General features: G+C 37.7%; 1 protein-coding gene across 1 annotated transcript; it reads left to right on the top strand.

The window, feature by feature from the left end:
* The first annotated feature begins 28 nt into the window (after window positions 1-28).
* On the top strand, window positions 29-27,776 carry LOC129792351 (cubilin homolog). Its single transcript, XM_055831264.1, has 9 exons — window positions 29-507; window positions 2,054-2,741; window positions 4,265-5,959; window positions 7,993-9,765; window positions 12,205-13,069; window positions 17,079-21,315; window positions 23,964-24,835; window positions 24,901-25,058; window positions 26,966-27,776. Exons 1-9 carry the CDS (start codon window positions 170-172, stop codon window positions 27,515-27,517), a joined length of 11,178 nt encoding a protein of 3,725 aa, XP_055687239.1. The 5' UTR covers window positions 29-169; the 3' UTR covers window positions 27,518-27,776.

Below are 27,776 nucleotides of genomic sequence, written 5' to 3'. Positions count from 1 at the left end.
TTCCCCTATAAAAGAAGCATCGCCATTCGCAGTAGCTTTAGTTTTTGTGTGAAAAATCAGTGAAAGTGAAACTCTCTGCCAGCAAAAAGGATTAAATTGGATTTATCAGTGAAGAGAAAAGCTCCAGAAATGTTTCAGTGAAGTTGCCCCCGAAGGTGGAGCTTTTAAAATGATTAAATTTGAACTTTTTTGGGTGATCTGTGGTGTGATTTCTGTGACAAGTGGAATTTATGAGAATCAACCGAAACTCATTACTGAAGATGGAAATCTCTGCATTTCATCGGCTAAGGATAAGAATATCAGCCTGGAGATCAAGGGCAGAGGGAGATTTCTCGTGAATAATGTCGATGTTCTACAGTTAATCCATCGGAATGATTCCATCGACGGAACGAGCCCAATTGATCAAATCTCAATGAATCGACTCAGGAATCGTGTTAATGTTTTGTACAACGATGTCAGGGGAACAAGGAGAGGTATCCTTCGACGACTTTCGCGCCTCGAAAATGGGTTTGTGGATTTTTTCTTTAATTTTTTAGTTAAAAATTTATGTTGATTTCATAGTCGTCGAAAACGCCCCAAATACGCCCATTTTTCAGCAAAGATTTTTACTTTTTGAAACGTTTTAACTTTGATTGGATTGCATAGGCAGTAAATCTGGGAGTTTTCGATCATTTTCTTATCAATTCTACGTAAAAGCGCTCTCAGGGATACATTATAAAATTCGTTTTACATTTTTTGAATATTTAGAGATTTTCTAACGTTAGAAATTCAAACAAAAAGCATTAAATAGATATTAAATAAAATCCGTATTTCCTAACGTTTAAGACGCTTTTTAACGTAAATGGAAGCAGTTTTAAAACAGAAATAAAAAACTTTAATCGTTTAAAAAATAATTCAAGTGCAAGAATAAAACGATTAAAGTTATTTAATAGATTTATTATAAATGTCATAGGCTGTCAAACGTTAGAAAGAAAAAACCTTCAAATATTTAAAATTTTCAGAGTATAATATTATGTAAATGTGTAAAAAATAAAAAAAAATCCCAAATTCTAGAAATATTTTTCGGGAATGTCAAACGTTAAAAAACTTCTTTTAGTTTTAATTTTAATTGAAATAAAATTAAATGATTAATTAATGTCAAATGTTAGAAAAATTAACGTCAAATAACAAAAATCAAATATTAAAAAAAATATATCATCGGAAAAATTGAAATTGAATTTAAATAAAAAACGTTATTTAAAAAATTGTCAATCGTTAAAAAAACAGACGTCAAAGCTACAAAAAAGACAAATCTTTAAAGTTATTAAATTATGTAGGTACCTAAATTAATTAAATTTGACTTTTCTTGAAATGTCAATCAATAAAAATCTTACAAAAAACGTTAAAAAACTAAACGTCAAAAGTGAAATCAAATATATTAAAAATATTAAAAAGGAATAAAATCTTAAATGTTGGAAAATATAAAATTGAATTAAAATGGAAAAAAATAAAGCCCAGTCAAACGTTAAATACTATTAAATATCAATTTTAATAAATTACATACAAAAAAATTTAAATAATAAATTAATTGGGAAACGTTAGAAAAGACACGTCAAAGTTACAACGGGAATGGCAAATGTTAAAAAAATTTCATTTGATTTAAATTAATAGAAGTGAAATAGATAAAAAAAACTTAAAATATACACTTTCTGCAAAGTGTGAGAAACAATTTTGGACCAGAGGCGGCGAAAGACCTTAAAAGATATATTTCAACCGTTTAAAAAAGGGATGTCAAAGTTACGAAAGAAACGTCAAACGTTAGAAGAAAACTAACAAAAGTTCCTAATATTTATTTGAATGTAAAATTACTTAATGTAACTCACTCAATTTAAATTTATCTCGACTTTTAAATCATTTCTCTTCATTTTTTATTATTCTTAAAATTTAAAAGAAAATCACAAAATATTTAAAAAAAAAAAAAGAACTTCCTATGTAAAATGTATCTTCCTTTTAATAAAAAAAAAATTAAAATAAAACTTCAATTTAATAAATTTTTTGTGATCTTGTTCTCAAGTACAAGATCAGGGGTAGCTCCTGGTCAGCCACGACTTCGTGATCTGCGGCAGAGGGTACTAAGGCTCGAGACAACAATGGAAACATTAATGACAAAACTCACAGAGGACAACTGTCGAAGCAATCCGTGTAACAACGGTGGCACCTGCGTGGATATTTTTGATGGGTTCATTTGCCACTGTCCGGCAAACTATCAAGGAGCAACCTGTGTGTACGATGTCAATGAATGCGAACGTTTTGAGGGGACAGATTTGGGCTGTCAGAATGGGGCTACGTGCATGAATTCCTACGGGAGTTACTTCTGCCACTGCCCCCCTGGCTTTCATGGGGTTCACTGCACGAAGAGAGACACGAACTGCACAACAGCAACGTCTGGGGAGCTGTGTGGGCATGGGGTGTGTGTGCACACGGATGATCCAACGGGCTATAGATGCCTCTGTGATCAGGGATGGCAGACAGATGGGGCACATCCAATGTGCAACAGGGATGTCGATGAGTGTCAGAGTAAAATACCTCATTGCTCCCATGATCCACCAGTTGTTTGCATCAATACTGCTGGATCGTATACATGTGGCGCCTGTCCAGCTGGGTATTCGGGGAATGGCTACTCCTGTGCTGATGTTGATGAGTGTCAATTCAATAATGGTGGATGTAGTGTAAATCCTCATGTTCCCTGCATTAATACCAGGGTGAGATTTTGTTGAAAAAAGGGGTGTTTATCTGGATGAAAATATATACTTATGATTCGCCAAAGAAATCAAAATATTACACAAACGAATATTTCTTTTTTTTTTAGTTTTAAATTGGTAGATACTGAGGAGCAAAAGCCTAAAGAGTACTAATTCCAGCCAAATAAGTGAAAATCAATTTAGTACATTTTCCGTTTGAATCCATAACTTTTAGTCCTTTTGACAATTGAATTTAGTACTTTTTCAATCTTAAGAAGTACCTACCTTCAATAATAAAAAGTACTAAATTCTAGTCGAAAATATAGTAAAATTTAACTGAAAAAGTTCTGAATTCAATCGGAAAAAGTACTTAACTTTAGCCAAATAAGTACTTAATTTAAGGCGAATAAGTACTAAATTCAACCCTGAAAAGTACTAAAAAGAACAGTAAATTCAAGCTGAAGTATTAAATTAGGGTCGAATAAATATTAAATTTTAGGCGGATAAGTACTAAATTTAAAGCGAATAAGTACTAAATTGAATCTTGAAAAGTTGTAAAAACAGTAAATTCAAGCCGAAGTTTTAAATGTAAGGCGATTAAGTACTAAATTCAAGACGAATATGTACTAAATTCAATCTTGAAAATTACTTTTAAAAACAGTAAATTCAAGCCGAAGTACTAATTTAATGCGAATAAGTACTAAATTTAAGGCGAATAAATATTGAATTCTAAACGAATAAGTACTAAATTAAAGGCGAATATGTACTAAATTCAATCCTGAAAAGTACTTAAAAAACAGTAAATTCAAGTCGAAGAAGTACTAAATTTTATCTGAAAATGAGAATATTGTGATTTTTCGCCTAAACAATTGGGGAGGATTTACCTTTAATGATACGAAATATATGATCTATTAGTGGTCTTCTTCAGGTGTGGCAGTCTGACTTCTTCTTGTACCTTTAACGATACGATGTAATGAAAGATTAGTGAATGAATCTTTGTGGATGTCACTGAGGCTTCTTCGTGTACCTGCGAAGTATATGGCATGGATTAATATGATATCCTCCGGATTGAAGGCGCGCTTCTTTTGTCCGGCTGTTCACAGGCACAGATTGCACTTAAACACGTAGATTTCTTTTCTCACTAATATCTCCTTTATTGTCTCCTTGAACTTCCCACAATTTCTCATATATATTTCTTACACTCTCTTATTTTATTTCCTCCACTTTTATTTACGAATTTCTTTAATTTTCTTAACAAATATTTTATTTTAAAATTTTCAAATTATTCCCACGACTCACAAAGATAGCGGTGATACCAAAAGTGCCCTTGATAATTTTATACTTCAATTTTATACACGGAGCTCGGCTCAATCTCGGGCAATATTGATTTCGCCGAATTGCCATAATTCAATGTTTAAATTCAACTGAAATTCATTCTAATTCTCAACACAATAAATATATTCGGCAGAAAAACACCCCTTGTTGTGGAATGTCCCCGCAGAGAGATTCTTGATGCATTTTACGGTGAATTTTCCTTTTATCAGGGATCTTACACCTGTGGCAGCTGTCCTTTAGGGTTCATTGGGGACGGGAAGACTTGTACGCAATCCACAACAGGTGGACGCTGCGCAACATCCCCCAATGTTTGTCATCCTGATGCAACATGTCAGGATGTTGGGCAGACAATTATTTGTAGGTGCAAAGCAGGATACTCAGGAGATGGCTTTGGGCCTTTTGGATGTCGCCCATCGACGAATACGTGCGATCCAAACCCATGTCTCAATGGTGGTACCTGTGTGTTTAATGGCACAGCAGCCAAGTGTACGTGTCCTCCGGGGAAACTCGAGCCTCTGTGTAGTGATCCACCACGAAATTCCTGTGATCTCCATCCCTGTCTCAATGGGGGCACGTGCATCAGTACGCCTGGGGAAATGGGTTTCACATGCAACTGCACGCGATCCTTCACAGGATTGCTGTGTCAGACGGAACGACGTGCCTGTGGGGGTACTTTGACAGCAGAAAGGGGTACACTGAAGTACCCTGAAGATGGGAGTATAACGTACAATCACAACTCCCGCTGTGCCTGGTTGATTCGCGTCAATTCAACAAAAGTCCTCAATGTAACTTTCACGAAATTCAAACTTGAAGATTCCGTTGAATGCCGTTACGATTGGCTACAGATTCACGATGGACGATCCTCGGCGTACCACATGATTGGACGCTACTGTGGCACAGACATCCGTCCTGGGCATACGATCATTTCCACGCAGAATTATCTCTATTTCTGGTTCCGTAGCGACAGCAGCACCTCCAATGATGGCTTCGAGCTCACCTGGGAGAGTATTGATCCCCGATGTGGAGGACTCATTGCAGCCTCGTCATACGGGACGATCACATCACCCGGATCACCGGGAAATTATCCCCCAAATCGCGACTGCCAGTGGGTAATTCAGGCTCCAGCTGGGAAACGCATTCAATTGCATTTCTTCGTGATGAAGATTGAGTACCACGAGACGTGCAAGTTTGACTACCTGGCTATCTATGGTGGTCCAACGGTTGATTCGCCACTCCTTGAGAAGTTTTGCAACACAACCCATCCCCCACCGCTCCTAACACCCACAAATGAAGCCACCCTCTTCTTCCATTCCGACGAAGATTCCACAGATGCTGGCTTTCAAATTCACTACTCCGTCGTTGAGGGCTACCCCGGCTGCGGGGGTACCTTCACGGCGTATTCTGGGGAATTTGGGTCCCCCATTGAAGATGAGAGCTACCCGAATAATTTAGTTTGCGAATATGTCGTCAAGTACCCCAAAGGGAGTAAGATTCGCATTACATTCAAGAGTTTCCACCTGGAGGACAGTGAGGGGTGTCGTTTCGATAAACTCGAACTCTTTGAGATTGGAAGTGATGGAACTCGTGAACTTGTGCGCTCATACTGTGGCAGTGAAGTGCCCAAACCCTACAAATCCACAGGGAATGAAATGATGCTGATCTTCACCAGTGATTGGTCACATGCATACGGAGGCTTCCGCATTGGCTATCAAATTGAATGCGGGGGAACGTTTGAAGATGAAAGTGGGATTATCACGTCGCCAATGTACCCAGAACCGTATCATGATTCACGGACATGCGAATACATTATTCAGGCGCCCCTTAAGAAGGTTATTTCGCTGAAATTTGATGATTTCGATCTGGAGGAGAATTCCTATCCTGACTGCTATTATGATTCTCTGGAGGTGAGCTAAATGACTAAAAATAATATTTTAATTAAAGATTTAGTGAATCGAATTGATTAATATTAGCTTTGGGAAGATTTGTAAAGAAAATTGATTGATATTTGATCAAATATTGAGCTCAACATGTGGGCAATACTTGACCAAAACTTGGATTAGGGATGCCTAAATATTGATTAATTCAATAAAATAACAAAAAAAAAAATAAAAATTCGCTTCCACTTCTCGTTAACCGTTGGAGGATTTTGCTAGCTAAAGTGGCCAATTCGACTTTTTTTAATCGCCACAGAATTAAAATTCATTTAACATTTTGTATTAAATTCTACATCTGTTTATAGGGAAGTTTCATTACTTCAATATCTTCGAAAGAAAACTTGGAAAAATATATTCTATTGAGAGATAATGAAGATCAAACTTTTGAAGTTGGAAATCTCGGTCCTCCAAGTGTTAAATAGCCAAATTTTGTTTAGAAATTGATTTGAAATTTTTATATTTTAGCAATCTTGTTCTTGTGTAGAGATTCAACATTATTTGACCTTCCCTTAGTTGATAGCCAAAAATTAAATAATAATTTGGCAAATTTTGGTTAGTTCAACAATTATTGAGCACAGATTGATCAATATTTGAGCCAATAATTGGTTTGTCTTTTTTTTATTTACTGATTCCGTCTAAAAGATGATTTCCCTGATTTGATTTGTGTCTTCCTAAACTTTGATAAATCCTTTCTGGAAACTGAAAATCAAACACTTATTGAGTAAATTTTGGCAATTTTTGGAATATAAGATAGTTCAACAAATACTAAACAAAGTTTGGTCAATATTTGGGCAATATTTGATTCGGGAAAATTTGCATTTTGATCAGTTTCATATGAAGTGTTTAAAAATAGAAAATCAAGCATTTATTGATCACAATTTGCTTAATTTTTAAGCCAACGTTTGATTGAGGAATTTTTGTCTAAAATTTGATCAAATATTGAGATTAATATTCCAGCAATTTATTATCGCTACTAGAACAACAATTGACTCATTGTTTAAGCTATCAATTGATGATTTACCTGCAATATTAAACGATTTTTTAAATGAAATAATAAACGTCTCAACAAAGTTTTAACTATCTATTTTTGATGTTTAAAAAAAACTAAAAAGTACAAGTTTTTATTATCTTTTGTTAAACAAAATTGCTTATTTAAAACCTGGTTAAAACAATTCGAATAATCACAAAATCCAAACATTGCCTGAACATTGCTATATATTTTAAGGCAAGTTGACCAATATTTGTGCATTATTTGATCTATTGGTCCAAATTTGTGCAATATTTGATCAAATGTGTAACTAAAATAATTTTATCAATAACGTTTCCATCAATATTTCATGGAAAGTTGATTTAACAACCGTGACGATTTATGTGAGGGAAATTCGTCAAAAATGCGATCGGAAGGGGGCAAGAATACCGCAACTTTTCTGGAATCAGCGACGTTTCGTATATTTTTATATACATAGAGCCTGAATTATTTAAAACGTCGCTGATTGTAAAAAAGTTGCGTTTTTCTTACCCCTTCCCGACCACTTTTCCGACGAATTTCCCTCACATTTCTTCATGATTGGGCTAATCTTTTGCCAATTGGTTAATTTGAATAAAATTAGAATAAATTTAAGCTCAATATTTGAGTTGAATTTTGAGTGATATTTGCCTTTAATCAATTTGCGAGTTAAGATTAATTTAATTTTAACCCACAATCTGTCTAGTCGAAGTTTTTTTTTTTAAATGTGACTTTATTTTGGATACGTTTGGATAAAAATAAATGAAAATTATAGGGGCAAATCTAGGGCAAAAATTGGTCAATCATATTTGATTTTTTCTTTATCAAATTTCTGTTCAAACTTTGATCAAATAGTGGTCAATTTTTTGATAAATCATTGGTCAAATTCTTTAATTTTAGACAAATTGCAAGCAAACATTGATCAAATATTGATCAAATATTGAGGAAACTTTGATCAAATTCAATATAATTGAATTAAATTAATAAATTTCCCTAGATTTACGATGGTGTCCCTCAAACGAATGCAACCAAAATTGGGCGCTACTGTTGGAGTATTTCACCACCAAATTTAATATCCACCTACAACGTCCTGTACATGATCCTAGAAACGGACAGTTCCATCGGTGGTCGAGGGTTCAAGGCAAATTATTCATTTATCGATGTTAAATGCGGTGGAATTGTTACTACATCCGGTACTGTGGTCACATCTCCGGAATCTGATGAAATTACTGATTCATCCACAACCACTTACGCCCATTCCACAACTTGCCATTGGTTGATCACAGCTCCTGGTGATCACAATGTTCAGCTGACGTGGATTAATTTTAAAATTGAGCATGAATCCACGTGTGATTATGATTACGTTGAGATCTTTGACAATAGCACGGATCCTGGGAGATCTGTTGGGCGGTACTGTGGCACAAGGACACCACCTATCATTACGAGTTTGGGGCACTCGATGACCGTGAAGTTTGTGTCGGATGATTCCGTGAGTGAGGGTAGTTTCAGCTTCATGGTGACCTTCTTGCATGCCTCCAATACCTGCGGTGGGAGATTCTTCTCCAGTTTCGGCTACATCCGATCACCCGGATGGCCGGATATGTATCAGGACAATAAGGAGTGCGAATGGATTATTTCCGTTGAAAATGGCGCACAAATTGAGCTGAAAGTGAAGTCTTTTGAACTTGAGGAGCATGGAGATTGTGAATTTGATTTCTTGGAAGTGCGCAATGGTGGGAAGTCGGATTCTCCATTAATTGGAAAGTATTGTGGGACGAAGATTCCGGGAGTTATAAGATCCTTTGCAAATCAGCTGTATGTGAAGTTTGTGAGTGATTCCAGTCGGATGGAACGGGGTTTTGAGATTGAATGGGATGGCACGTCAATGGGATGCGGTGGGACACTCACATCACCAAGAGGATCAATTATTTCACCAAACTACCCAATGCCCTATGCTGAGAATGCTCAGTGCGTGTGGAAAATTGTCGTTAGTCAGGGATCTACCGTTCAAATAATCTTCAGTGATCTGGATTTGGAGAAGAGCGCCGACTGTTCGTATGACTACCTCGAAGTTTTCGATGGGAAGGATGCTGGGAGTACGTCCTTGGGGAAATTTTGCTCAGCTGAAGATCATCCGTTGTATTTGGAGACAACCGGGAGTTTCGCAATGATCCGCATGAGGACAGACTACTCGGGACAAGGACGTGGCTTTAGTCTGCGCTACGATACAATTTGCAAGAGAGAAGTTTCCAGCTTGGGCGGTGTTATCGAATCCCCCAACTTCCCGCAAAACTACCCTCATTCACTCAACTGCGAATGGACCATCAGAGCACCCCTTGGGAATAAGGTCTACATTGAATTTTTGCACTTTGAAGTGGAGAATGGGGATGCAACTGATGGGGAAAATCATGTCTGCAACTTTGACTACGTTACAATTGAGGAGAAAATTGATCAAGTTACAAATAAGAAGAAATTCTGCAATCACGCCCCAGCACCATACACGTCGCAAGGAGAAGTAGTAGTTGTGGGATTCACAACGGACATCAGTGTCAGTCACACGGGATTCCGCCTTGAGTACCACGTTGAGGGATGCGGAGGTGTCCTTACGCGACCAACAGGAACAATCAGTTCTCCAAACTATCCGGGCATCTATCCGCATCACGTGCATTGCTACTGGACCATCAAGGCACCTTATGGGAATGCAATTGAGCTAACAATAACTGAATTTGAATTGGAAGTCAATGAGGATTGCGTCTATGATGGCTTGAAGGTAATAAGGAAATTGCAGGAGAGGGATTTATCTGGCACATAATTTGAACATTTATACCGAATATATCTACAAAGATTCGTAATAATGATGATTTTTGTCAAATTCTCTTGTTTAAAATTATTTATTGAAATTCTTTTATTATTTTATTAATCATTTATTTGATGAACGAATAATATTCCAACATTAAGTTTCCCCTATCTTTTCATTTAGCTGTGTTTCTTTCAGACACAGCTTTTGTGTACCGAGCAAAATCGAAAGTCGTCAGATCGGGCTCAAACTTGAGATGAGCACGAATTAGGGTCCCTACATTCCAAAAAACGTATGCGCCAAAAAATTTTTTTTTCCGGCCGGCCGTCCGGCCCTCCGGATTATAAACTTAAATTGCAAGAGAACGGTGATAGATAGAGACTTGCGGTAAACGGCAAAGTTTAAATATCGACTGGAAGACATCCGATTATGAGGTCAAATTTTACCCCCCACGCCCCCGTCCGCCATTTTGAATAACCTCAAAATTTTGTTTTGCCTATATCTCAGCCGCTATTATAGCTAGAGGCCTGAAATTTTGATATGTTGTGGGGGCTATCAAGAGCTTTCCAACGATGCCTCATTTTTGAAAATCGGTCAAGCCGTTTAGTCAATATGGCCGCCACAATTTTTCATCGAAAATCGACCATAACTCGAAAACGGCTTGACCGATTTTGATCAACCCGGGGTCAAATGAAAGATCTCAATAAACCATACAACTCTCTAGAACATCCGAAGTTTCAAAAATGGCCGGTAGGGGGCCAAAAATCAAAAACAAAATTTTCAATGAGTTTTCGATGAATATCTCGAAAACGGCGACATAAATTTTCTTCATTTTTTGATATGTTGTAGCTGACTATATTATCTAGCTCCATGCCAAAAATGAAGAAAATCTATGGATCCGTTCTCGAGATATAGCCTTTCAAAGTTGGCATGTCATATCTCGGGTTCTACTAGTCCGATCTTGATCAACTCAAGCGCAAATGAAAGATTTCGTTAAACCTTACAAATGTCTAGAACATTGCGACTTCGAAAAATGTCCGCAAGAGGCGCTAAAATCGAAAACAAAGTTTTCGAAAATTTCGAACTCGAATTTTTCGAAAATGGCAACATAAATTTTTTCCATTTTTCGATATGTTATAGCTGACTTCAAGACCTTTCAAACAAAAAAAAAATTTATGAAAATCTATGGATCCGTTCTCGAGATATGGCTTTACAAACATTTCTTAGGGTATGACTTTTCAAGTTTTCCCGACTTTGCGCGTATTTAAATTAATTCGCGTTCTAGTTTGCTCTCACAAAATTGGTACACTGAAAGAAACACAGCTCCCGTAAGCTTGGTCAGCTTACCAGTACATTTTTTATTCAAATCATATGATGGCCAAAAAGTGAAATATTTCATTTTTCTGAATTTAAATTACTTTAATTTTATTTTTCCTAAAAAAAATGCGTTTAACCCTTTCGCGTCCTCAGGAAATATTGAAATATGCGCTCTTTTATCACAATTTTCATCTTATGAATGCTCTCAAAATATGTTGCTATAGGCTTCCGGTGTTCGTCAGAGGAAAATTCCCGCTCACCCAAGGAAAAGCAGCTTACCAAGGAAAGCTTTGGCATAAATTGCTGCTTTTCCTTGGGTGAGCGGGAATTTTCCTCTGACGAACACCGGAAGCCTATAGCAACATAAAAAATCAATACGTCAGAATAAGAAAGAAAATAGCTCTCAAAATATATTTTTCAGTTAGAACGTCTTATTTGGCCTCTTCTAACGTTAATTTAACACATTTCTAAGCAAAAGAACAATAAAATTCATTAAAATTCGAAAAAATCTATTCTTTCGTTTTAAAGAATCGATCAGAGGTAAAATTGTAAAGTAAATTTTTATCCATTTATGATTCTAGCCGCAGTAGAGTAATAGCAACTATACGTATTCACTTTCAAACATATCTGAAATAAATCGAATTTTTTTTTATGCTTTTTGCAGACACAAAAGGATAAGTATCCTTCGTCCCTGTTTTTTGCAATATCCTCATTAAAATTGCATTCTTTGAATTTCATAAATATTTTTCGCGTTCTTAACGAATTTTTCGTGCATTTAATGATATTTGCGCTTAAAAAATATGCTTTGCGCGTAATCTGATCATTTTTATGTAATTCTGTCATATTCTGCACTATTTTTTTCAAAATTTTGTCGTATCGATAGTAGTTTTATCTGTAACTCTTACTTCTTTATTCCTTTTCTAAATTTTTGAAAATTTTCACAAAAAATATTCCGAATATTTGAATATTATTCTGCCAGATAAATACCCCTTGGTGAGAAAATTTAATCTCTTCGTTTATTCGTTAAAATAATATCGAAGAATTCTAAATTCTAATCAATATTTTAAATTATTGTTCCCCTCCCCCTCCCCTTAGATTGCAAATGGACCAAGTATGACAAATATAATAACTACTCTGTGCCATGTTCAAACGAAGACATTAAAGTACACCTCAAGTGGGGCTGATATGTACTTATTCTTCTACACGGATGTCTCATTATCCGGGAAAGGTTTCAATTCGTCGTATAGATTTATTCCGGCAAAATGTGGTGGAACATTCTCAGTAGAAGGCAACATTTACTCCCCCAACTACCCCAAGAACTACGATGGGAATACAAACTGTGAATGGCTCCTGCAGACGGACTTGACGCATCGACTGCAGATATCATTTTTGGATTTTGATTTGGAAACAAGCAGTGAATGTATTCATGATTCTGTGAGGATTTACGAAGGGAACACAGCGAATGAGACTAAATTAATACGAAATCTCTGTGATTCGCAACTTCCTAATCCAGCTGTGCTGACGTTGTCCACCAATGAAGCCCTTGTGGTGTTCCGCACGGATAGTTCCATTGAAGCTAAGGGTTTCCACATGAACTTCACATCAGCCTGTGGATCACGTATTGTGACCAATAGCAGTGGGCAACTGACAAAGGTTACATCTGTCTACGAACGCTCCTCACAGTGCACATGGACTATAATTTCAGAGGATCCGAGTAAGAAGATTGCTCTAACTGTGACGCAGTTGAATGTCCTGAAATTCGATAGTATGAACTCCAATCAATCGGTCCTGATTGTCTTTGATGGAGATTCCGAAAATGCAACTGAAGTTGGAACGTACACTGAAGCACCACCGACAATCTACAGCTCAGGGAACTCCATAACGATGAAAACATACTCCAATTCCGACTACGACATTATCGTTGCGTACCTTATGGCACAATATTCGGTCTTTGAGAATAGTAAGTTTTTTTTTTAAAGTATTTTCTATAATATTTTACATTGTTCTAAAATGTTGTAGTGTTGTTGCGTAGATTTGTAATATTTTAGTAAATATTTTGATTGAACCCACAAATGCTCAATCATGATTGAGTCAATTACATTTGTAGTGAATTTTTTTTTATCCACACAACATCCGTGAGAGTGACTGTGATAGTCAACCCTTTTGCAGCGTTCCAGGTCCTCTCAGCTTCACAGCTAACGAGAGATTGACCGACGCATGATAAGCACCGCTAGGGCAACGCTTATCAACCATCACAGCCCTCTCCCAAAGAGTTTCACACACATAACGGACCATGGCACGGGATAATATTTTTGGCCTTCGGTCTCAATGCCTACAATTCGGCCAACCCTGACATTGTTGCCGTCCCTTGGCAACGTCATGAGACTAGGGTGGCATGTAGGGCAATTCAACTTGACATGAGGGTCCTCACTCATACTGAACTAGATCTCGCACTAGGGTCCACACTAATGCTCCATCCTTCCGACATCTACTAGGGTCCACACTATTAGATCGCACTAGGGTCCACACTAATGCTTTATCCTCCTATACCCATTAGGGTCCTCACTAGTATATGACATTAGGGTCCACACTAATGTCTTGGCTAATAAAATTCTACTAGGGTCCTCACTAGCAGATTACATTAGGGTCCACACTAATGTCTTAGCCACATCCCTCATCCACTAGGGTCCACACTAGCAGATTCCATTGGACTCTCACCAATGCTTTGGCTATCATTTGCTAGGGTCCACACTAGCACATCGCATTAGGGTCCTCACTAATGCATTAGCCAATTTACGGGCCATTAACCTACAGAAATAAAAACATGGAACAAACTCACCGAGTTTCATTGCCCAATCGTCCTGTTCCATGCTGACCCTCTTCCTGATCTCTGAGATTTGCAGGCCGTCCAAGATGCTACTTCTTGTCGTCACCTCCCTTTACCACGGGGCATTTTATCCCGAAATCGACAAGACCTGCATCTCTTCTCCACAGGATAGCTGCGATCTCACTGATTCCCGTAAACTTCTCTTCAGACTGTAGACATTGCCTTCGAATTCTCTATTTGTGGCCCCCTTTCAACACCTGTTGACTCTCGATCAATTGAGACACAATTTTCAGGACACTAGTATTCCGCAACATTTTTATTTCTCATTACTCAACCTTCTCTTAAAATTTCACCTGCAGTGGCACCATTCCACAACGTTGAGAAAGAATAACGGAAATAATAAACTCCTTGTTGCTTCCCAGTTCATTCAGTGTCATTGGAACATGACTCCTCCGTCTCGTGTCCTGTTGTGTCTTCTTGCTCACTCATAGAAGAATTCTCTCCCTCAGTTTCGTCTGAGCCATCCTCACTTGTCCACTCCTCCTCTAGATCAACATAATTTTCCTCATGGTTGATGTTATCGGCAATATCTGGACGTTGCTTCTCTCTCTCGCGATGATCTAACACATCTTTGTCCTGCTCTGTGGCCTTCGAGGACTCACCCTTCTTGTCCTCAACTTTCTGAGTACGTCCTCCATCCAACATTCTTATGAGCTGCAGGAAATCGTAGAGAGGCTTCTCCATCTGAGGCAGTAGTTGCATTTTAATCACTTCCTCTTCTATTCCTTGGATCAAGTACTGCTTGATTCCCTTCTCATCCAATTTAGCTCTCTTGCAAGCCTTTACGACCTCATTGAAGTAATCATCAATTGACTGGGTTGCTGATCTCTTTTTGTTACCCAATTGTGTAAGAATTCCAGCCACATCAACATCATCCGGGTAATACTTCATCAGCAAATCACGGAAAACGTCCCAGTCGTTAATCTCCTCCAGATTCATCTCGTACCACTCACGGGCTGGTCCTTCGAGGCACATGACGGCATACGTTAGCTTCTGATGCTGATCCCATTGATACAGCCGACTTTTCACCTCAACTTTATGCAGCCACTCCCGTGCTGTATTTCCTGTGGGATCACTGGGATCAAATTTCGGCAAAATGCTTTGAATTTCCTTCAAATTGAATCTCACGTACACTCGCTGCCCAGAAAATTCTCCCCTGTTTCCTCCAGATGTCCCTTGAATGGTATTCTCCTCACTTTCTTCGGCTGCTACTCGCCTTTTTGGAGGCATTCTGGCACACTTTTTGATTCACCACGACCTGGATTGACTTCTGGGTTCACTTTTTACCAATATCACCACTTACTCTCACAGAATTTTCACGAAAATCCTTTTTTTTCTTCAATTTTAGTCAAAAATCTCTCCTTGTCGTGCGACGAAAAATCTCGCAATGATTTTTATTCCCAATCACACTAACGGGAATCTTTATCTCATCACTTTTTCTCTCATTGCTCATCAGCCAATTTTTTTCCTCACTCTGACTAATTTGTACTATTTTTTTCGCGCACTCACTTTTCCCCGTGGGCACTATTTGAGAGATCCCACTTCTGACTTGTAGTGAATTTTTTTTTATCCACACAACATCCGTGAGAGTGACTGTGATAGTCAACCCTTTTGCAGCGTTCCAGGTCCTCTCAGCTTCACAGCTAACGAGAGATTGACCGACGCATGATAAGCACCGCTAGGGCAACGCTTATCAACCATCACAGCCCTCTCCCAAAGAGTTTCACACACATAACGGACCATGGCACGGGATAATATTTTTGGCCTTCGGTCTCAATGCCTACACATTGATCAAATATTGTCTATCAATTTAATTGATTAATAATTGATTAACTATGCAGTCATACATTTACTCAATATTGGACCAATTTTGTTTACTGGGTTAATTGATAATTGATCAAGTAAACAATTGATTTAGTCAACAAATGTTCAATTATAATTGGATCAATCAGATGGATCAAGGATTGGTCAATGGTTGACAAATGAGATATTGACTCAATTTAATTGATCAATTATTGATCGTGGATTGATCTATCTCAGATCAATTCGGATTGCTAAACCTAGAATTGACCTCTATGCAAACCTACATTGACTCAATATTGATATTATCAGTATTGAGTCACAATTCCAGCTCAATCATGATTTGATAAACTCATTTCTGTTAACTTTTTGGTCAATTTATGTCCAATCCCAGATCAATCGAATTATTTGGTCAATATTTGAGTATATCTAATTTCATTTATTGTGATGAAATTGACCGAATATTGTATCAAATCAATTTTAATAAAATTGAGCGAATATTGCCTCAAGTCAACTGATTAATATTAAAATTAAATATATCTGTATTTCTTACAATTATATATTGACTCAATTAATTGAAGCAATAATCGGTCAATTTAACCATAATCATTGTATAATGTACTCAAATATTGACCAAACATTGATTGGGAACGCCAATATTGTATAAATACTTATTAAATGTTTGACTAAAGATTGATCAATGTCTTAACAATAAAATTGTTCAACTATGGGTCATTAAAGCTAACTCATTTATTTGCCAATTTCTAGTCAATCTTTGAGCAATTCATGATGTGTTTTCATGTCATGATGAAAGTTTAATTCTTTCGCGTTCTTTGAGTCATACATAGACCCACACGTGAAACATTTTATGTTCCCAATTTTTTTTTAAAGAATTTAATGAGTTTTCCAAGTTATAAATGCATCAAATTCACATAAAAGAGGTCAAATATGACGTTTTCACTGAAAAAAGTTCTCTGAAAGCATCCACAGAATAAATATTGTGATAAAAAGAGGGCATGTTTCAATGTTTCTATGTTTCACGTGAAGACGAAATGGGTAATGGCGACGTTAGGGACCAAAACAGTTTCAAAGACAGGTTAAAAATATTTTTTCCCAACTGAATTTAGCTTAGAAAAATCAGCAAATATTTTCCCGAAAATGCAAATAATGACGTCACCATTATGTTCTGTAATCTAAAGTTTCATTACTTTTAAAATATTCCCCAATTTAAGTATTCTAACCTATCTTCTGACTTTTCACACTGAGTCCCTCATTGTTATAGGTTGCGGAGGAACTCTAAAATCCGTTAAAGGTGATTTTGCTTCTCCGTCCTACCCAAATTCCTATCCTGCAAATGTGGAGTGTATTTGGTCAATTGAGGCATCACCTGGAAATAAAATTCAAGTGGAATTTTCGGAATTTGCCCTGGCAGATTCACCAACATGCAGTGAAGAGTACGTAGAAATTAGGGAAACAAATGGCGGTGGTAAAGTCCTTGGGGTCTTCTGTGGGAACAATCAACCAACGAATTTAACAACAGCCGAAGTGATTTGGATTAAATTCCGAAGTGGACCAGATGTAATGAATGTAGAGCGAAAGTTCTATGCTTCCTTCTCCTATGTGGACGAAGTAGAAATTGTAGATGCGGAACGAGGTGTTGTGACGTCACCGATGTATCCGCTGTACGTTCATAGTCCAATTTTGAATGGTTGGAGGATATCTGTGGAGTATGGTTATGTGATTAGTTTGTCCGTGAAGGATGTTCGTATTTCGGGAGATTGCTACTACTATGTCCAAATATATGATGGCTTCAATGAAGAAGGACCTACTCTTGGGGAAAAATTATGTGGTGATATAGACTCAGAATCTATGACGAGTACATCGAATGTTGTGTACATTGATACAAATATACCTTATCCAACAATGATGGGGGTAAGATTCAAGATTGAATGGCAAAAGGTACCAAAGGTAGCTACGAGTAATCCAAATGAACTCGCAACTACGTGCGGTTTGACAAATATTGTCCTATCGAAGAATTCAACGAATGTCAACCTAACCTCACCTGGCTATCCCGAAGGTTACGATTCAAATCTCAATTGTACGTGGATTGTGTCCTCCGATGATAGGGCATACCATCCTGTCTTTGTAATTAGTTATCTAGATCTCGAAGATACGGCAGATTGCGTGTCTGATCGTTTAATAATTTCCGAGAGCAAGGATATGATTGTTTGGAAGAAGTTAGCACAGATCTGCAATATTGACTACCGTAGTCATCAATCCTACAATGGGAATCCTTTCCTTAAAATTGAATTCCTCACTGACTGGGGGATGAATCGTACGGGATTCCGCGGGAGTCTCACCGAGGACTGCGGTGGCTACATGACAGGACCAACAGGAAAGATTTCTGGTGGAGTTCAAACAATCCCTGAGCGGTTTGCTCGATTCACCACATCATGCGTCTGGGAGATTCATGTACGTCAGGGGAGAACGATTAAATTTGAATTCCAAGACTTCACTTTCCCCCGATCCCGAGAACCGACAGCATGTGAAGGGTATATCCTGTTCAAGAATGGCGGAAGTGAGGATTCTCCGCTCCTTGGAGAAGGGAAGTACTGCGGCGATGGGGAGAAGCCAACGATTCCTACGACAATAAGTAACAGAGCTTACGTTAAATTTGAATACGGAGGCAATTTCCGTAGTCACTTCTCCATGACCTATGAGGAAGTTAGCCTATCCTGCGGTGGGACCTTGCATCTAACTGAAGACGTTAACAGCACAGTTATTACCTCTCCGAATTACCCAAATATACCCCATCCGCATACAGAGTGTGTGTGGATAATCTTTGCTCCAAACGGTGAAACGATAAAGATAAACTTTGAGGAGAGATTTGATCTGACAAGGAGTCCTGGTTGCGACAAGGAATACGTGGAAATACGAAGTGGAGGAACAAGGAATAGTGGACTTATTGGAACTTTCTGTGATCAAATGCCCCCAACTCTCGAGAGCCAATCGAATATACTGAGAGTGAAGTACTTTACGGATGTTTCAGATCCGAAGAACGGTTTCAAAGCTCGCGTATCAATTGCTACGTGTAGTGGTACGCTGAGACAGAACCAGGGTGTTCTGACGTCACCTAAATACCCCGGAAAAGGTGCCTATCCGGCTAAGAGTGTCTGTACCTATAGGGTTATTGGTTCTCCTTTGACGCATCTCAATATATCCTTTACGGATCTGGATCTTCCACCAGCTGCTGACAATGATACCTGCTTACTCGATCGCGTTACGGTGTATGCTGTTATTCAGGGTGAAACTGATTCTAGCAATAAGCAACCTCGTGGTACATTCTGTGGATCAAAGATCCCAGATTCCTTCTTCATCGATAGCCATGAAGCGATCATTGAATTCACGACGAGTGAACATCAGGAGCTGTATCGAGGTTTCAGTCTGCACTTCAATGTCGGCAAGGAGACTTGTGGTGAGGCGATCAATGCAGAATCGGGAATTATAACGAGTCCTGGATATCCGAATGGACGGCAGAATCGACGCTTCTGTGAATGGGCCATCACCGTGCCGAAAGGAAGGAGAGTTAAGGCTGAACTTCTTGATCTAGATCTCATTCCTGCTAGTCATACTTATAGTCAACGACTTGGATTCTACCATGATCATCGCTACCTCAGTCGAATACGTTTCATTAAGGGTGAAGATCCCATTCAAACGGTTTATTCGAGTGACAATAAGATGCTCATTAATATGTGGGTGAGAGTTCCGAGCAATCATCGTGGATTTAAGTTGCAGTTTTCATCAAATGAACCAACTGTGTGCCTTGGTAATCTCAATAACGTCGAAGGAACAATCGATCCACCGCAAAATCTAACAACATTCTACTGCGAATATACGCGAGATGTTGGAGCCTTTTACCCCGAGGAGCTTGGGACGGGAACATTGGCAATAAGAGTTAAGGATGCCTACATTGGCAGAGCACCAAATTGTCGTTTAGCTTCAACAAGGATTGCTGTCTTCTGGCTTGGTGGAGCAGATCTCGATTCGCAGTATTTGCAGTATATCTGTAGGAATGTTTCCGATATAACTGTACGATCACCCTTCCCTGATACAAAGCTCGAGGTTCGTCAGGGTTTGTACTACGGACCAATGTCCTTTAAACTCAATCATAGGATCCACAAGTGCGGAGGCATTATCCGCAGGGCTTCAGTTCTGACGCAGCCTACATTCGCTGTGAATTACGGAATAGTGGACTGTGCCTGGCAGATTCGTCAGGATGATGGATTTGCGATTAATCTGCAAGTTCAGCAGGTTAATCTAACGCGTCCTTGTGATGAGGAGTACATAAACATCTACAACGGACCAACACAGCTCAGTCCTCATTTGATGAAGATCTGCAGCGGTACGACGGAGTTGAACTCGGTCATGTCTCAGAATAATTTCCTCTTCATGGAATATCATTCACATGAATACTCCCAATCATCAGTATTCAAGATTCACGTCGTTCCCGCTGTGTCAGGATGTGGAGGAATCATACACAAGTACACGGAAACAATTAAGAGTCCTGGAAATGCGTCATACTACCCCAACAATATTGAGTGTGTCTGGGAATTCCGTCCTGATCCTGGTTTCCACGTTGGCCTGGAATTTGTGGATCGATTCTACATTGAAGACTCCGTGAACTGCACAAAGGACTACATAGAAATCCTAGATCTTCGCAATGGAGAATGGCATAGTCTGGGACGGGTGTGTGGAAGGGAAACTCCCCCAATATTCAATGCAACTGAGTCCAGCCTTAAATTGGTCTTCCGGACAGATGGATCGGTATCAGGAGATGGTTTCTCCGTGAAATGGTATCAAAACTGCGGAGGTCTCTACGAGGTGCGAGAGACAACCCCAGAAATTATCTACAGTCCCAACTACCCGCAGAACTATGCCAGGCTCCTCAATTGCAACTACACCTTCGTCGCACCACCCGATGAGTACATAATAATTGATTTTAAGGATTTTGAACTGGAAGAATCCGTTGGAAGGTGCATTTTTGACAACGTCACCATCTACAAGGCAAATGAGTGGAGCGTCACTGAACCCCCAGTGGAAGCTGGTGTCTACTGCCGCAGGGATTCCCCGGGCGTGGGAAGATTTAAGAATTTCGTTTCCGTTGTTTTCCGCACCGACAAATGGGTGGAGAGAAAGGGTTTTCAATTTACCTACAAATTGGACTCATGCGGTGGAACCATAACGAATTCCACATTAATTACTTCACCAGACTTTGACACAATGAACTACCCCAATGATGCCAATTGCGTGTGGAACATCACAGCTCCCGTTTCAAAGAGTATTCTCGTTAAATTTGAGAAGTTTGACATTGAGGGAATGGACACGTGTTACGGGGACTTTGTAAGTGTGTTCCAGGGATCAGAGATAAAGGATGAAGCTAGACTTGCTAAACTATGTGGAAATATTACAAATCCCCCGGCAGTTAAAACGGACTTCTCATCGGCGATTGTTCATTTCAAGTGAGTTTCTCTTTGAATATTTACATTAAATGACTGAAAATGAAAAATTACATATTTGATCAAATATTGTGCAAATTTTGGGAAATGTTTGATGAGAATTTGTCCAATGTTTGAGCAAAATTTGAACAATATTTGATTATTGGGCCTTATTCAGCGACCAAGAAACCCTTGAAATTCGCTTTAAATCTTGAAATTTCAGTACAAAATTCAAAGATTTCAAGGGTTTCTTGGTCGCTGAATTAGGCCCATTATTTGAATCAGTTTTATTTATTTAAAAAAGTAATTGAGAGTACAAATTTGATTTTCACCCATTTATTGAGTGATGGTCCGTCTCAAAGTGGCGAAAGAATTTGGCGGCCATCTTGAAAAATATCGAAAAATACCTAAAATTGGTTTTACTGCGATATTTTCGCTTTCGTGTACGTGGGGCTGGCAGCGGGGCGTTTTGTTTCTCTCGGTGATACCGGTACGCCCTGGTTCCATGGGAGTATTCCGAGATGCACTCTGCCATGTCCTCCGGTGTGCGCCACATCCGAGTTTGAGTTTCGATGGCTTTGCGTTGACTTGGATTGAAGAGTAGCTGATGTAATGTAAGTTTCTTTTTCAAATCAGCAATTTCTGCTTCATCACTCTTCAATCTCAAATCAACGCACTTGCACACCGATATCCCAATGCTTCGGGGGCTCTCCAGCCCTTCCTGAGGCATCATCAGTAGCCCTTATAAAGTTGAAAATAATTTAAGTTCTTTTGACAACATATTGGGTTTTTCCTATAATGAAGCAGAAGATGTCGGTAATGCTCTTGCGGAAGAGCTTCCCTTGGGGCTATTAAGGACTCTTCTAGGATTTGCTGCTCATGATACACTGGGGAAAGAGTTTGGACTTCCCATGGGGCTATTGAGGACTCTTCTACGATTTGCCGGTGATGCTCTCGCTCTGAAATGATTTCTGGCTCAAAATGCTCTAAAAAAGAAGAACAGACTGAATGAATAACCCTGTTGAGATTTCTTGATCTGAAGGACACTCTTGGCAACATTTGATTTAATTTCATTTGAAAAATGTAGAGAACAGAGCTACCTATCGGGTCCTTATATCCATATTTAAGCCGTAGTGGTGGGTGGAGGCCAATATCGAAACAGTACGGACGATTGTGAAGAATCTGGGAAAAAATGTTTTTTGTGTTTAATTAAAAAAAAAGTACAATATAAACAGTAAAATGCGCCGTAATTGATTTTTTGTGAATAAGTTTGAGCCCGTGCAGATCACAGAGTATTGTAAAAACACCAACTATTTAATAACTAACCTTGGAATTTATTATTCTAATTTTTCCCGTAATAGATGTTTTATTAAACATTTTCACTCTTCACTTTACAAGATGCACAAGTGGACAAAAAAACAAAATCAATATCTTTATTTTTCACTAACTTTTAAGGTAGTTTTCTATAGAATTAATATTTAATTAAAACGAAAGGCAACATGCAACACCAAATCAAATTCTAAAAGTGAGGTTATGTAGTTCAGTTTATTTTGCAGACAAAATTTTCAGATTTTTATGGGGTGTTGCATTGAACTTTTTTGAGGTTATATTCTGCGTAAATATAAGATGACCCAATAAAAGCAAGGAGGACTCTCCCCATTACGGTTTGAGTCTCCTTCCGGTTGAGTGATATCTCTGGGGAACGGACCCGCAAGATCGATCGGTAACGGTACTCTGTGCAACATATCAAAATTTCAGCTTTCTATCTGTTTTGGAAGCGAAAATATCGCAGAAAACCAAATTTTATGCATTTTTTGATATTTTTCAAGATGGCCGCCGAATCCCTTCGCCACCATAAGACAGACCATCACTCAATAAATGCGTCCAAATCAAATTTGTACTGATTTAATGAAGAAAAATCTACTAAACAATACTAAATATGAGGCTGAAAAACGCCATTTTGGAAACAATGTTTCTAAGTTTAAAATGAACGCGAATGTGTTAAAAAACAAGACTTCAGTATTTGTTCAATTTTTATACAATCATTTGATTTAATCAAAGAACATTTTGTGCTCTGAAGTGATCTTCAGAGCCAAGAATATTACAAAAGAAAAAGAGATTTTATCAAAGTTTAGCCAATATTTGATTGAAATTTGACTGAATTTGTTAATCAAATAATTTGTTTATGATTAATTCAATCAATGAGTGAAATTATTTATATTTTGATTGAAAAGTTTGCCCAACATGTGCCTAAAAAGTTTAATTTCGTCTTTTTTAGTGGCTATAGATTTATTTTGAACAAATTTAGATTAAACAAAGAACAAAAGTTTGATCAATCTTTGGGTTATGTTTGATCAATCTTTGGGGCTGTGTTTGATCAATCAATTTTAACTGCTTATTTTACCTTTCTTCAACTTTTACCAAGATATTTTAACGACTCTGTCTTCAGTCAAATTTTAATCAAACTAATTGAGGCAATGAGGATTGAGTGTTGTTTGTTAAAGGGTTTTTTTTAAATGTAAAGAAAATCATATTTAAAATAAAATTAATAATGTTAAAAAAAATTATTTTTGCGACATTTTTTAACAAATTTTAAATAAATAAATTTTTAGAAATTTTCCTGACAAACTTTATCAAAAATTAATTTTATCAACTTAAACCTCTTCCCACAGATCTGATTTGTACAACAATAAGGGTGGATTTTCAGCTGCAATTCTTTTTATGCCTGCCTGCGATCGTCGTGTGACCCTAACTCCATCAGCACTGACCTACCACCTGGATATACGAGATTCCAATTATGAGGAACTGCAGGATTGTCATTACTACATTACTGCTCCATCGGACTACACTCTTCGTCTGCATTTCACCCAATTCCACGTTGCTCCGTGTGACAACAATTCCACCAAAGTTGACTGTTCTTGCGACTATGTTGAGGTACGTGATGGTGGTGGACCCCTCTCGGAGCTTGTGGGGAAATTCTGTGGGCATGACTTACCTCAAGATGTTACAACGTCCAAATCGGCAATTTTTGTGCGTTTTGTCACGGATTCACGCACCAAAAGTACAGGCTTCAGTGCAGAACTCACAGCAGTACTCAATCCATGTGGCGAGAGGCATTTAAATGTTTCCCAAGGACCTCAAACTATTGAATCACCCGGACGCACGAAATATCCGGCAAATATAAAATGTTCATGGATTGTGGAGAATGATCTGTACAGGAATATGGAGTTAATTTTTGAAAAATTCGACCTTCAGGGGGCTGATGGCGAAGGGAGATGTTCGTATGATCAACTTGAGATTGCCGATGAATCCCTTTTGGATCGTTTGGATGTTGCTTTCGGGGAGGATTTAGTCTTCAATGGGGTGACTGAGCAAAAGGTTGGCTTCTACCAGGGCACACGGAATCCAGTTGCTCACCATCACTACTGTGGCAATTCAACGCCAGCAGACTACATATCACGAACGCACAGAGTTCATCTGACTTTGCGTACAGATTCTGAGATTGAAAGGGGAGGATTTAGGATTGTAGCAAAGTCCCTAACTGGTAGGATCTACGAATTACTAAAATTACAGTTTTTTATTTATATTTTATCTGAAATTAATTTGTAGGATGCAGCAGGAATTACACAGAAACTCAAGGGAGGATCTTTATGAGTGAAACCACCGATTGCGAAGTTTACATCAATGTCCCGGAAAATTATACAATTGCAGTTTATTTTTCGAGCTTTTCTTTCTACAACACTGATTGCACTAAAAATGGTTTAAAGGTGAGTAAATGAAAGGTGCAATAGGGGCGTGGTTTATGGGAATTTTTTCTTTTAATTAAAAAATTAGTCCTTTTGGTCGAAAGAATATTTAAATTTATCAAGAAAAATGCTTTATTTTGATTGAAAAAATGTTCTGATTTAACTAAAAGCAATTCTTATAAGTCTTTGGTTAGTTTTTCACTAAAATAAATAAAAATCTTCGTAAAATAAAACTAAAAATGTATTTTCTGTTTAAAAATTAGCCGCTAATCAAGCCCTATAATTTTATTAGAAAAATTAAATATTCAAATATTTTTATTTTTCTTCTGATCCGTATATCTTTAAAAAATTGGTTTAATTGACTGAAGTAATCAGTCACGATCTTCTACCGTTTGAATAGGTCAAAACGATAAATTCACTAAAATTGACAAAATGGGTGTTTTGGTCGCTGAAGGCTCAATAATTCATTTAAACCACATTGAGCGAGTATTTCAATCATTTGAATTGGTCGAAACGACCATAATTCTTCAGTAAAAATGACAAAATAATTCTCAAAACGACCGAAGTACTTCAAAAGATTGCAGAAGTTGCACAATCTTATTCAAATGAATTATTCCATCAATTTTACTGAAGAACTTCGATCGTTTTGACCAATTCAAATGGTTAAAGATCGCAACTGATTACTTCAGTCATTTAAACCAATTTTTTTAAGCAGTAATTTAGCGAATTTTCCAAGGAGCGTTCATCTGAGAAGGAAAGTCTTCGGACCATTCCTCAAAATTCATATTATTCTTTGAGAAGATTCAGACTATTTTCTAAGATTCGGTTTATTTAGGATATTTGGATTATTCCGTAAAGTTCAAATTATATTCTTCAAGATTCGAATTATTCATCAAAATAATTCAGACTTTTCTTTAAGATTCGGATTATTCCTCAAGATCCTTCTTCTTTTTAATTTTTTTCCGGACCGGACGTAATTTCCCATAGTCCTTTCAGGATTCAGAAGATTCAAATTTTTCGTATTCGGATTATTCGTCAATTAGATTCGGAATAATCGGTAAAATTCAGTTTATTCGTTAAGTTTTGGATTATTCGTCTAAATTCAGATTAATCTTTTAGATTCAGATCAAGGGTATTCAGATTATTTTCAAAATTCTAACTATTCGTTTAAAAAATTCTGATTATCCATTGAGATTCGGAATATTCGGCAAGATTTGGATGATTCGGTAAAATAAATCGAAATATTCGACAGATGAACACCCCTTGGAATTTTCTAAATTTTTCTCTTCAATTTTTTTTTTAAGAATAATAATTTATTAAGATCTTTTTACAAACTGGTACGTCGGATAAAATATTTTTTAATTTAAAAATGGAATATTTTGTCTGTACTTATCTTCCAACAGGGGCGTAGTGAGAAATTTATTTTAGGGGGGTGGGGGCTGCTATTCTGTCAAATTTTATGCAATTCTAACAATCTAAACGTCGCTAGTGAGCAGAAAAGGAGTGATTTTAATCTTTGGCTGCATTTCCGATTATTTTCTTCGCTAACAATCTAAGTTTTCTGTCTAAAGTGTAACGTCCGCTTGACGTTTTTCTTTTAAAGTTAAACGTTAATTCTAATGCTTTACATTTTCTTTTCTAATGTTTGACAATTTCTTTTGCAGCATTTGACATTTATCCTAACAGTTGACGTTTCTAACGCTTGACGTTTAACTTTAATTGTAACTTTTTATATGCTTATTTGTCTAACGTTTGACGTTTATTCTATTGCTTGACGTTTATTCTATTGCTTGACGTTTATTTTATTATTTTTTTGATATTTCTAACGACTGACATTTCTTTTATAACTTTAGACTTTTTTTTAACTTTTGATGTTTTTTTTTAAACACGTTTAAAAAATAAAATTTTAAATAAATTTTCCTTTGCAGTTCTACGAGGCTGACACAAATCACCTCCTTGCCACCTACTGTGGCTACATTACTCCTGATCCCATTTTCTCTGTCAGCAACCACCTCAGGATTTCCGTGAAGGGTAACGTGAAGAGTTCTGCATACGTCTACGGGGGAAGCTTCGATTTGACTTTCCTGGCCACGGATCAAGGTCGTGGCTGTGGGGGTTTCCTCTATAACTACGGTGGATCATTTTCGAGCCCACTCTACCCACTGAATGACAGGAATAACAGCCAATGCACGTGGGACGTTAATGTTCCGAGTAATCTGAAAGTTGCTCTGCGTTTTCATGTTTTCGATATGGGCACAAAGCTCACCTGTCCCAGCAATTACGTTGAATTCCAGGAGGTGGAGGCCGATGGGAAGACTCGTGTTGAGCGTACTTACTGCGGTGATGACATTCCTGCTGTGTACAAGAGTGAAAAGAGTCGAATTCTCGTGCATTTCGTGAAGGATGTGAATTTTGCCGGATCCGGGTGGGTTTTGCAATTTATGGGTGTTCATGAGAATTCTGAAGTCTACAATTGGTAGGGAGGGCGAGCTTCATATAAGAATTATCGCCTAGAGAGGATGAATCGGCAGGAGTGGGTGTGTGGTTTTAGTTACACGCATATTACGAAGATTGTTTAACTTTGTTTAGTACACTAAAGAGCAAACTTATTGAAGGTAAATCTTCTCCTTTTATCCTCTGAAAAGCAATATTTACATACAAAACAAATATTATAACTAAAGATAAATAATCCTCAACCATTTTATCCTTGAATTATCCTTGAATTTATATCAAAAAATA

The sequence above is a fragment of the Lutzomyia longipalpis genome, chromosome 3 (genome assembly GCF_024334085.1).
Source record: "Lutzomyia longipalpis isolate SR_M1_2022 chromosome 3, ASM2433408v1".
In the NCBI taxonomy this organism is placed as follows: Eukaryota; Metazoa; Arthropoda; class Insecta; order Diptera; family Psychodidae; genus Lutzomyia; species Lutzomyia longipalpis.
Note: the sequence above shows the minus strand (reverse complement) of the source record. Positions and strands in the feature narration are given on the sequence as shown.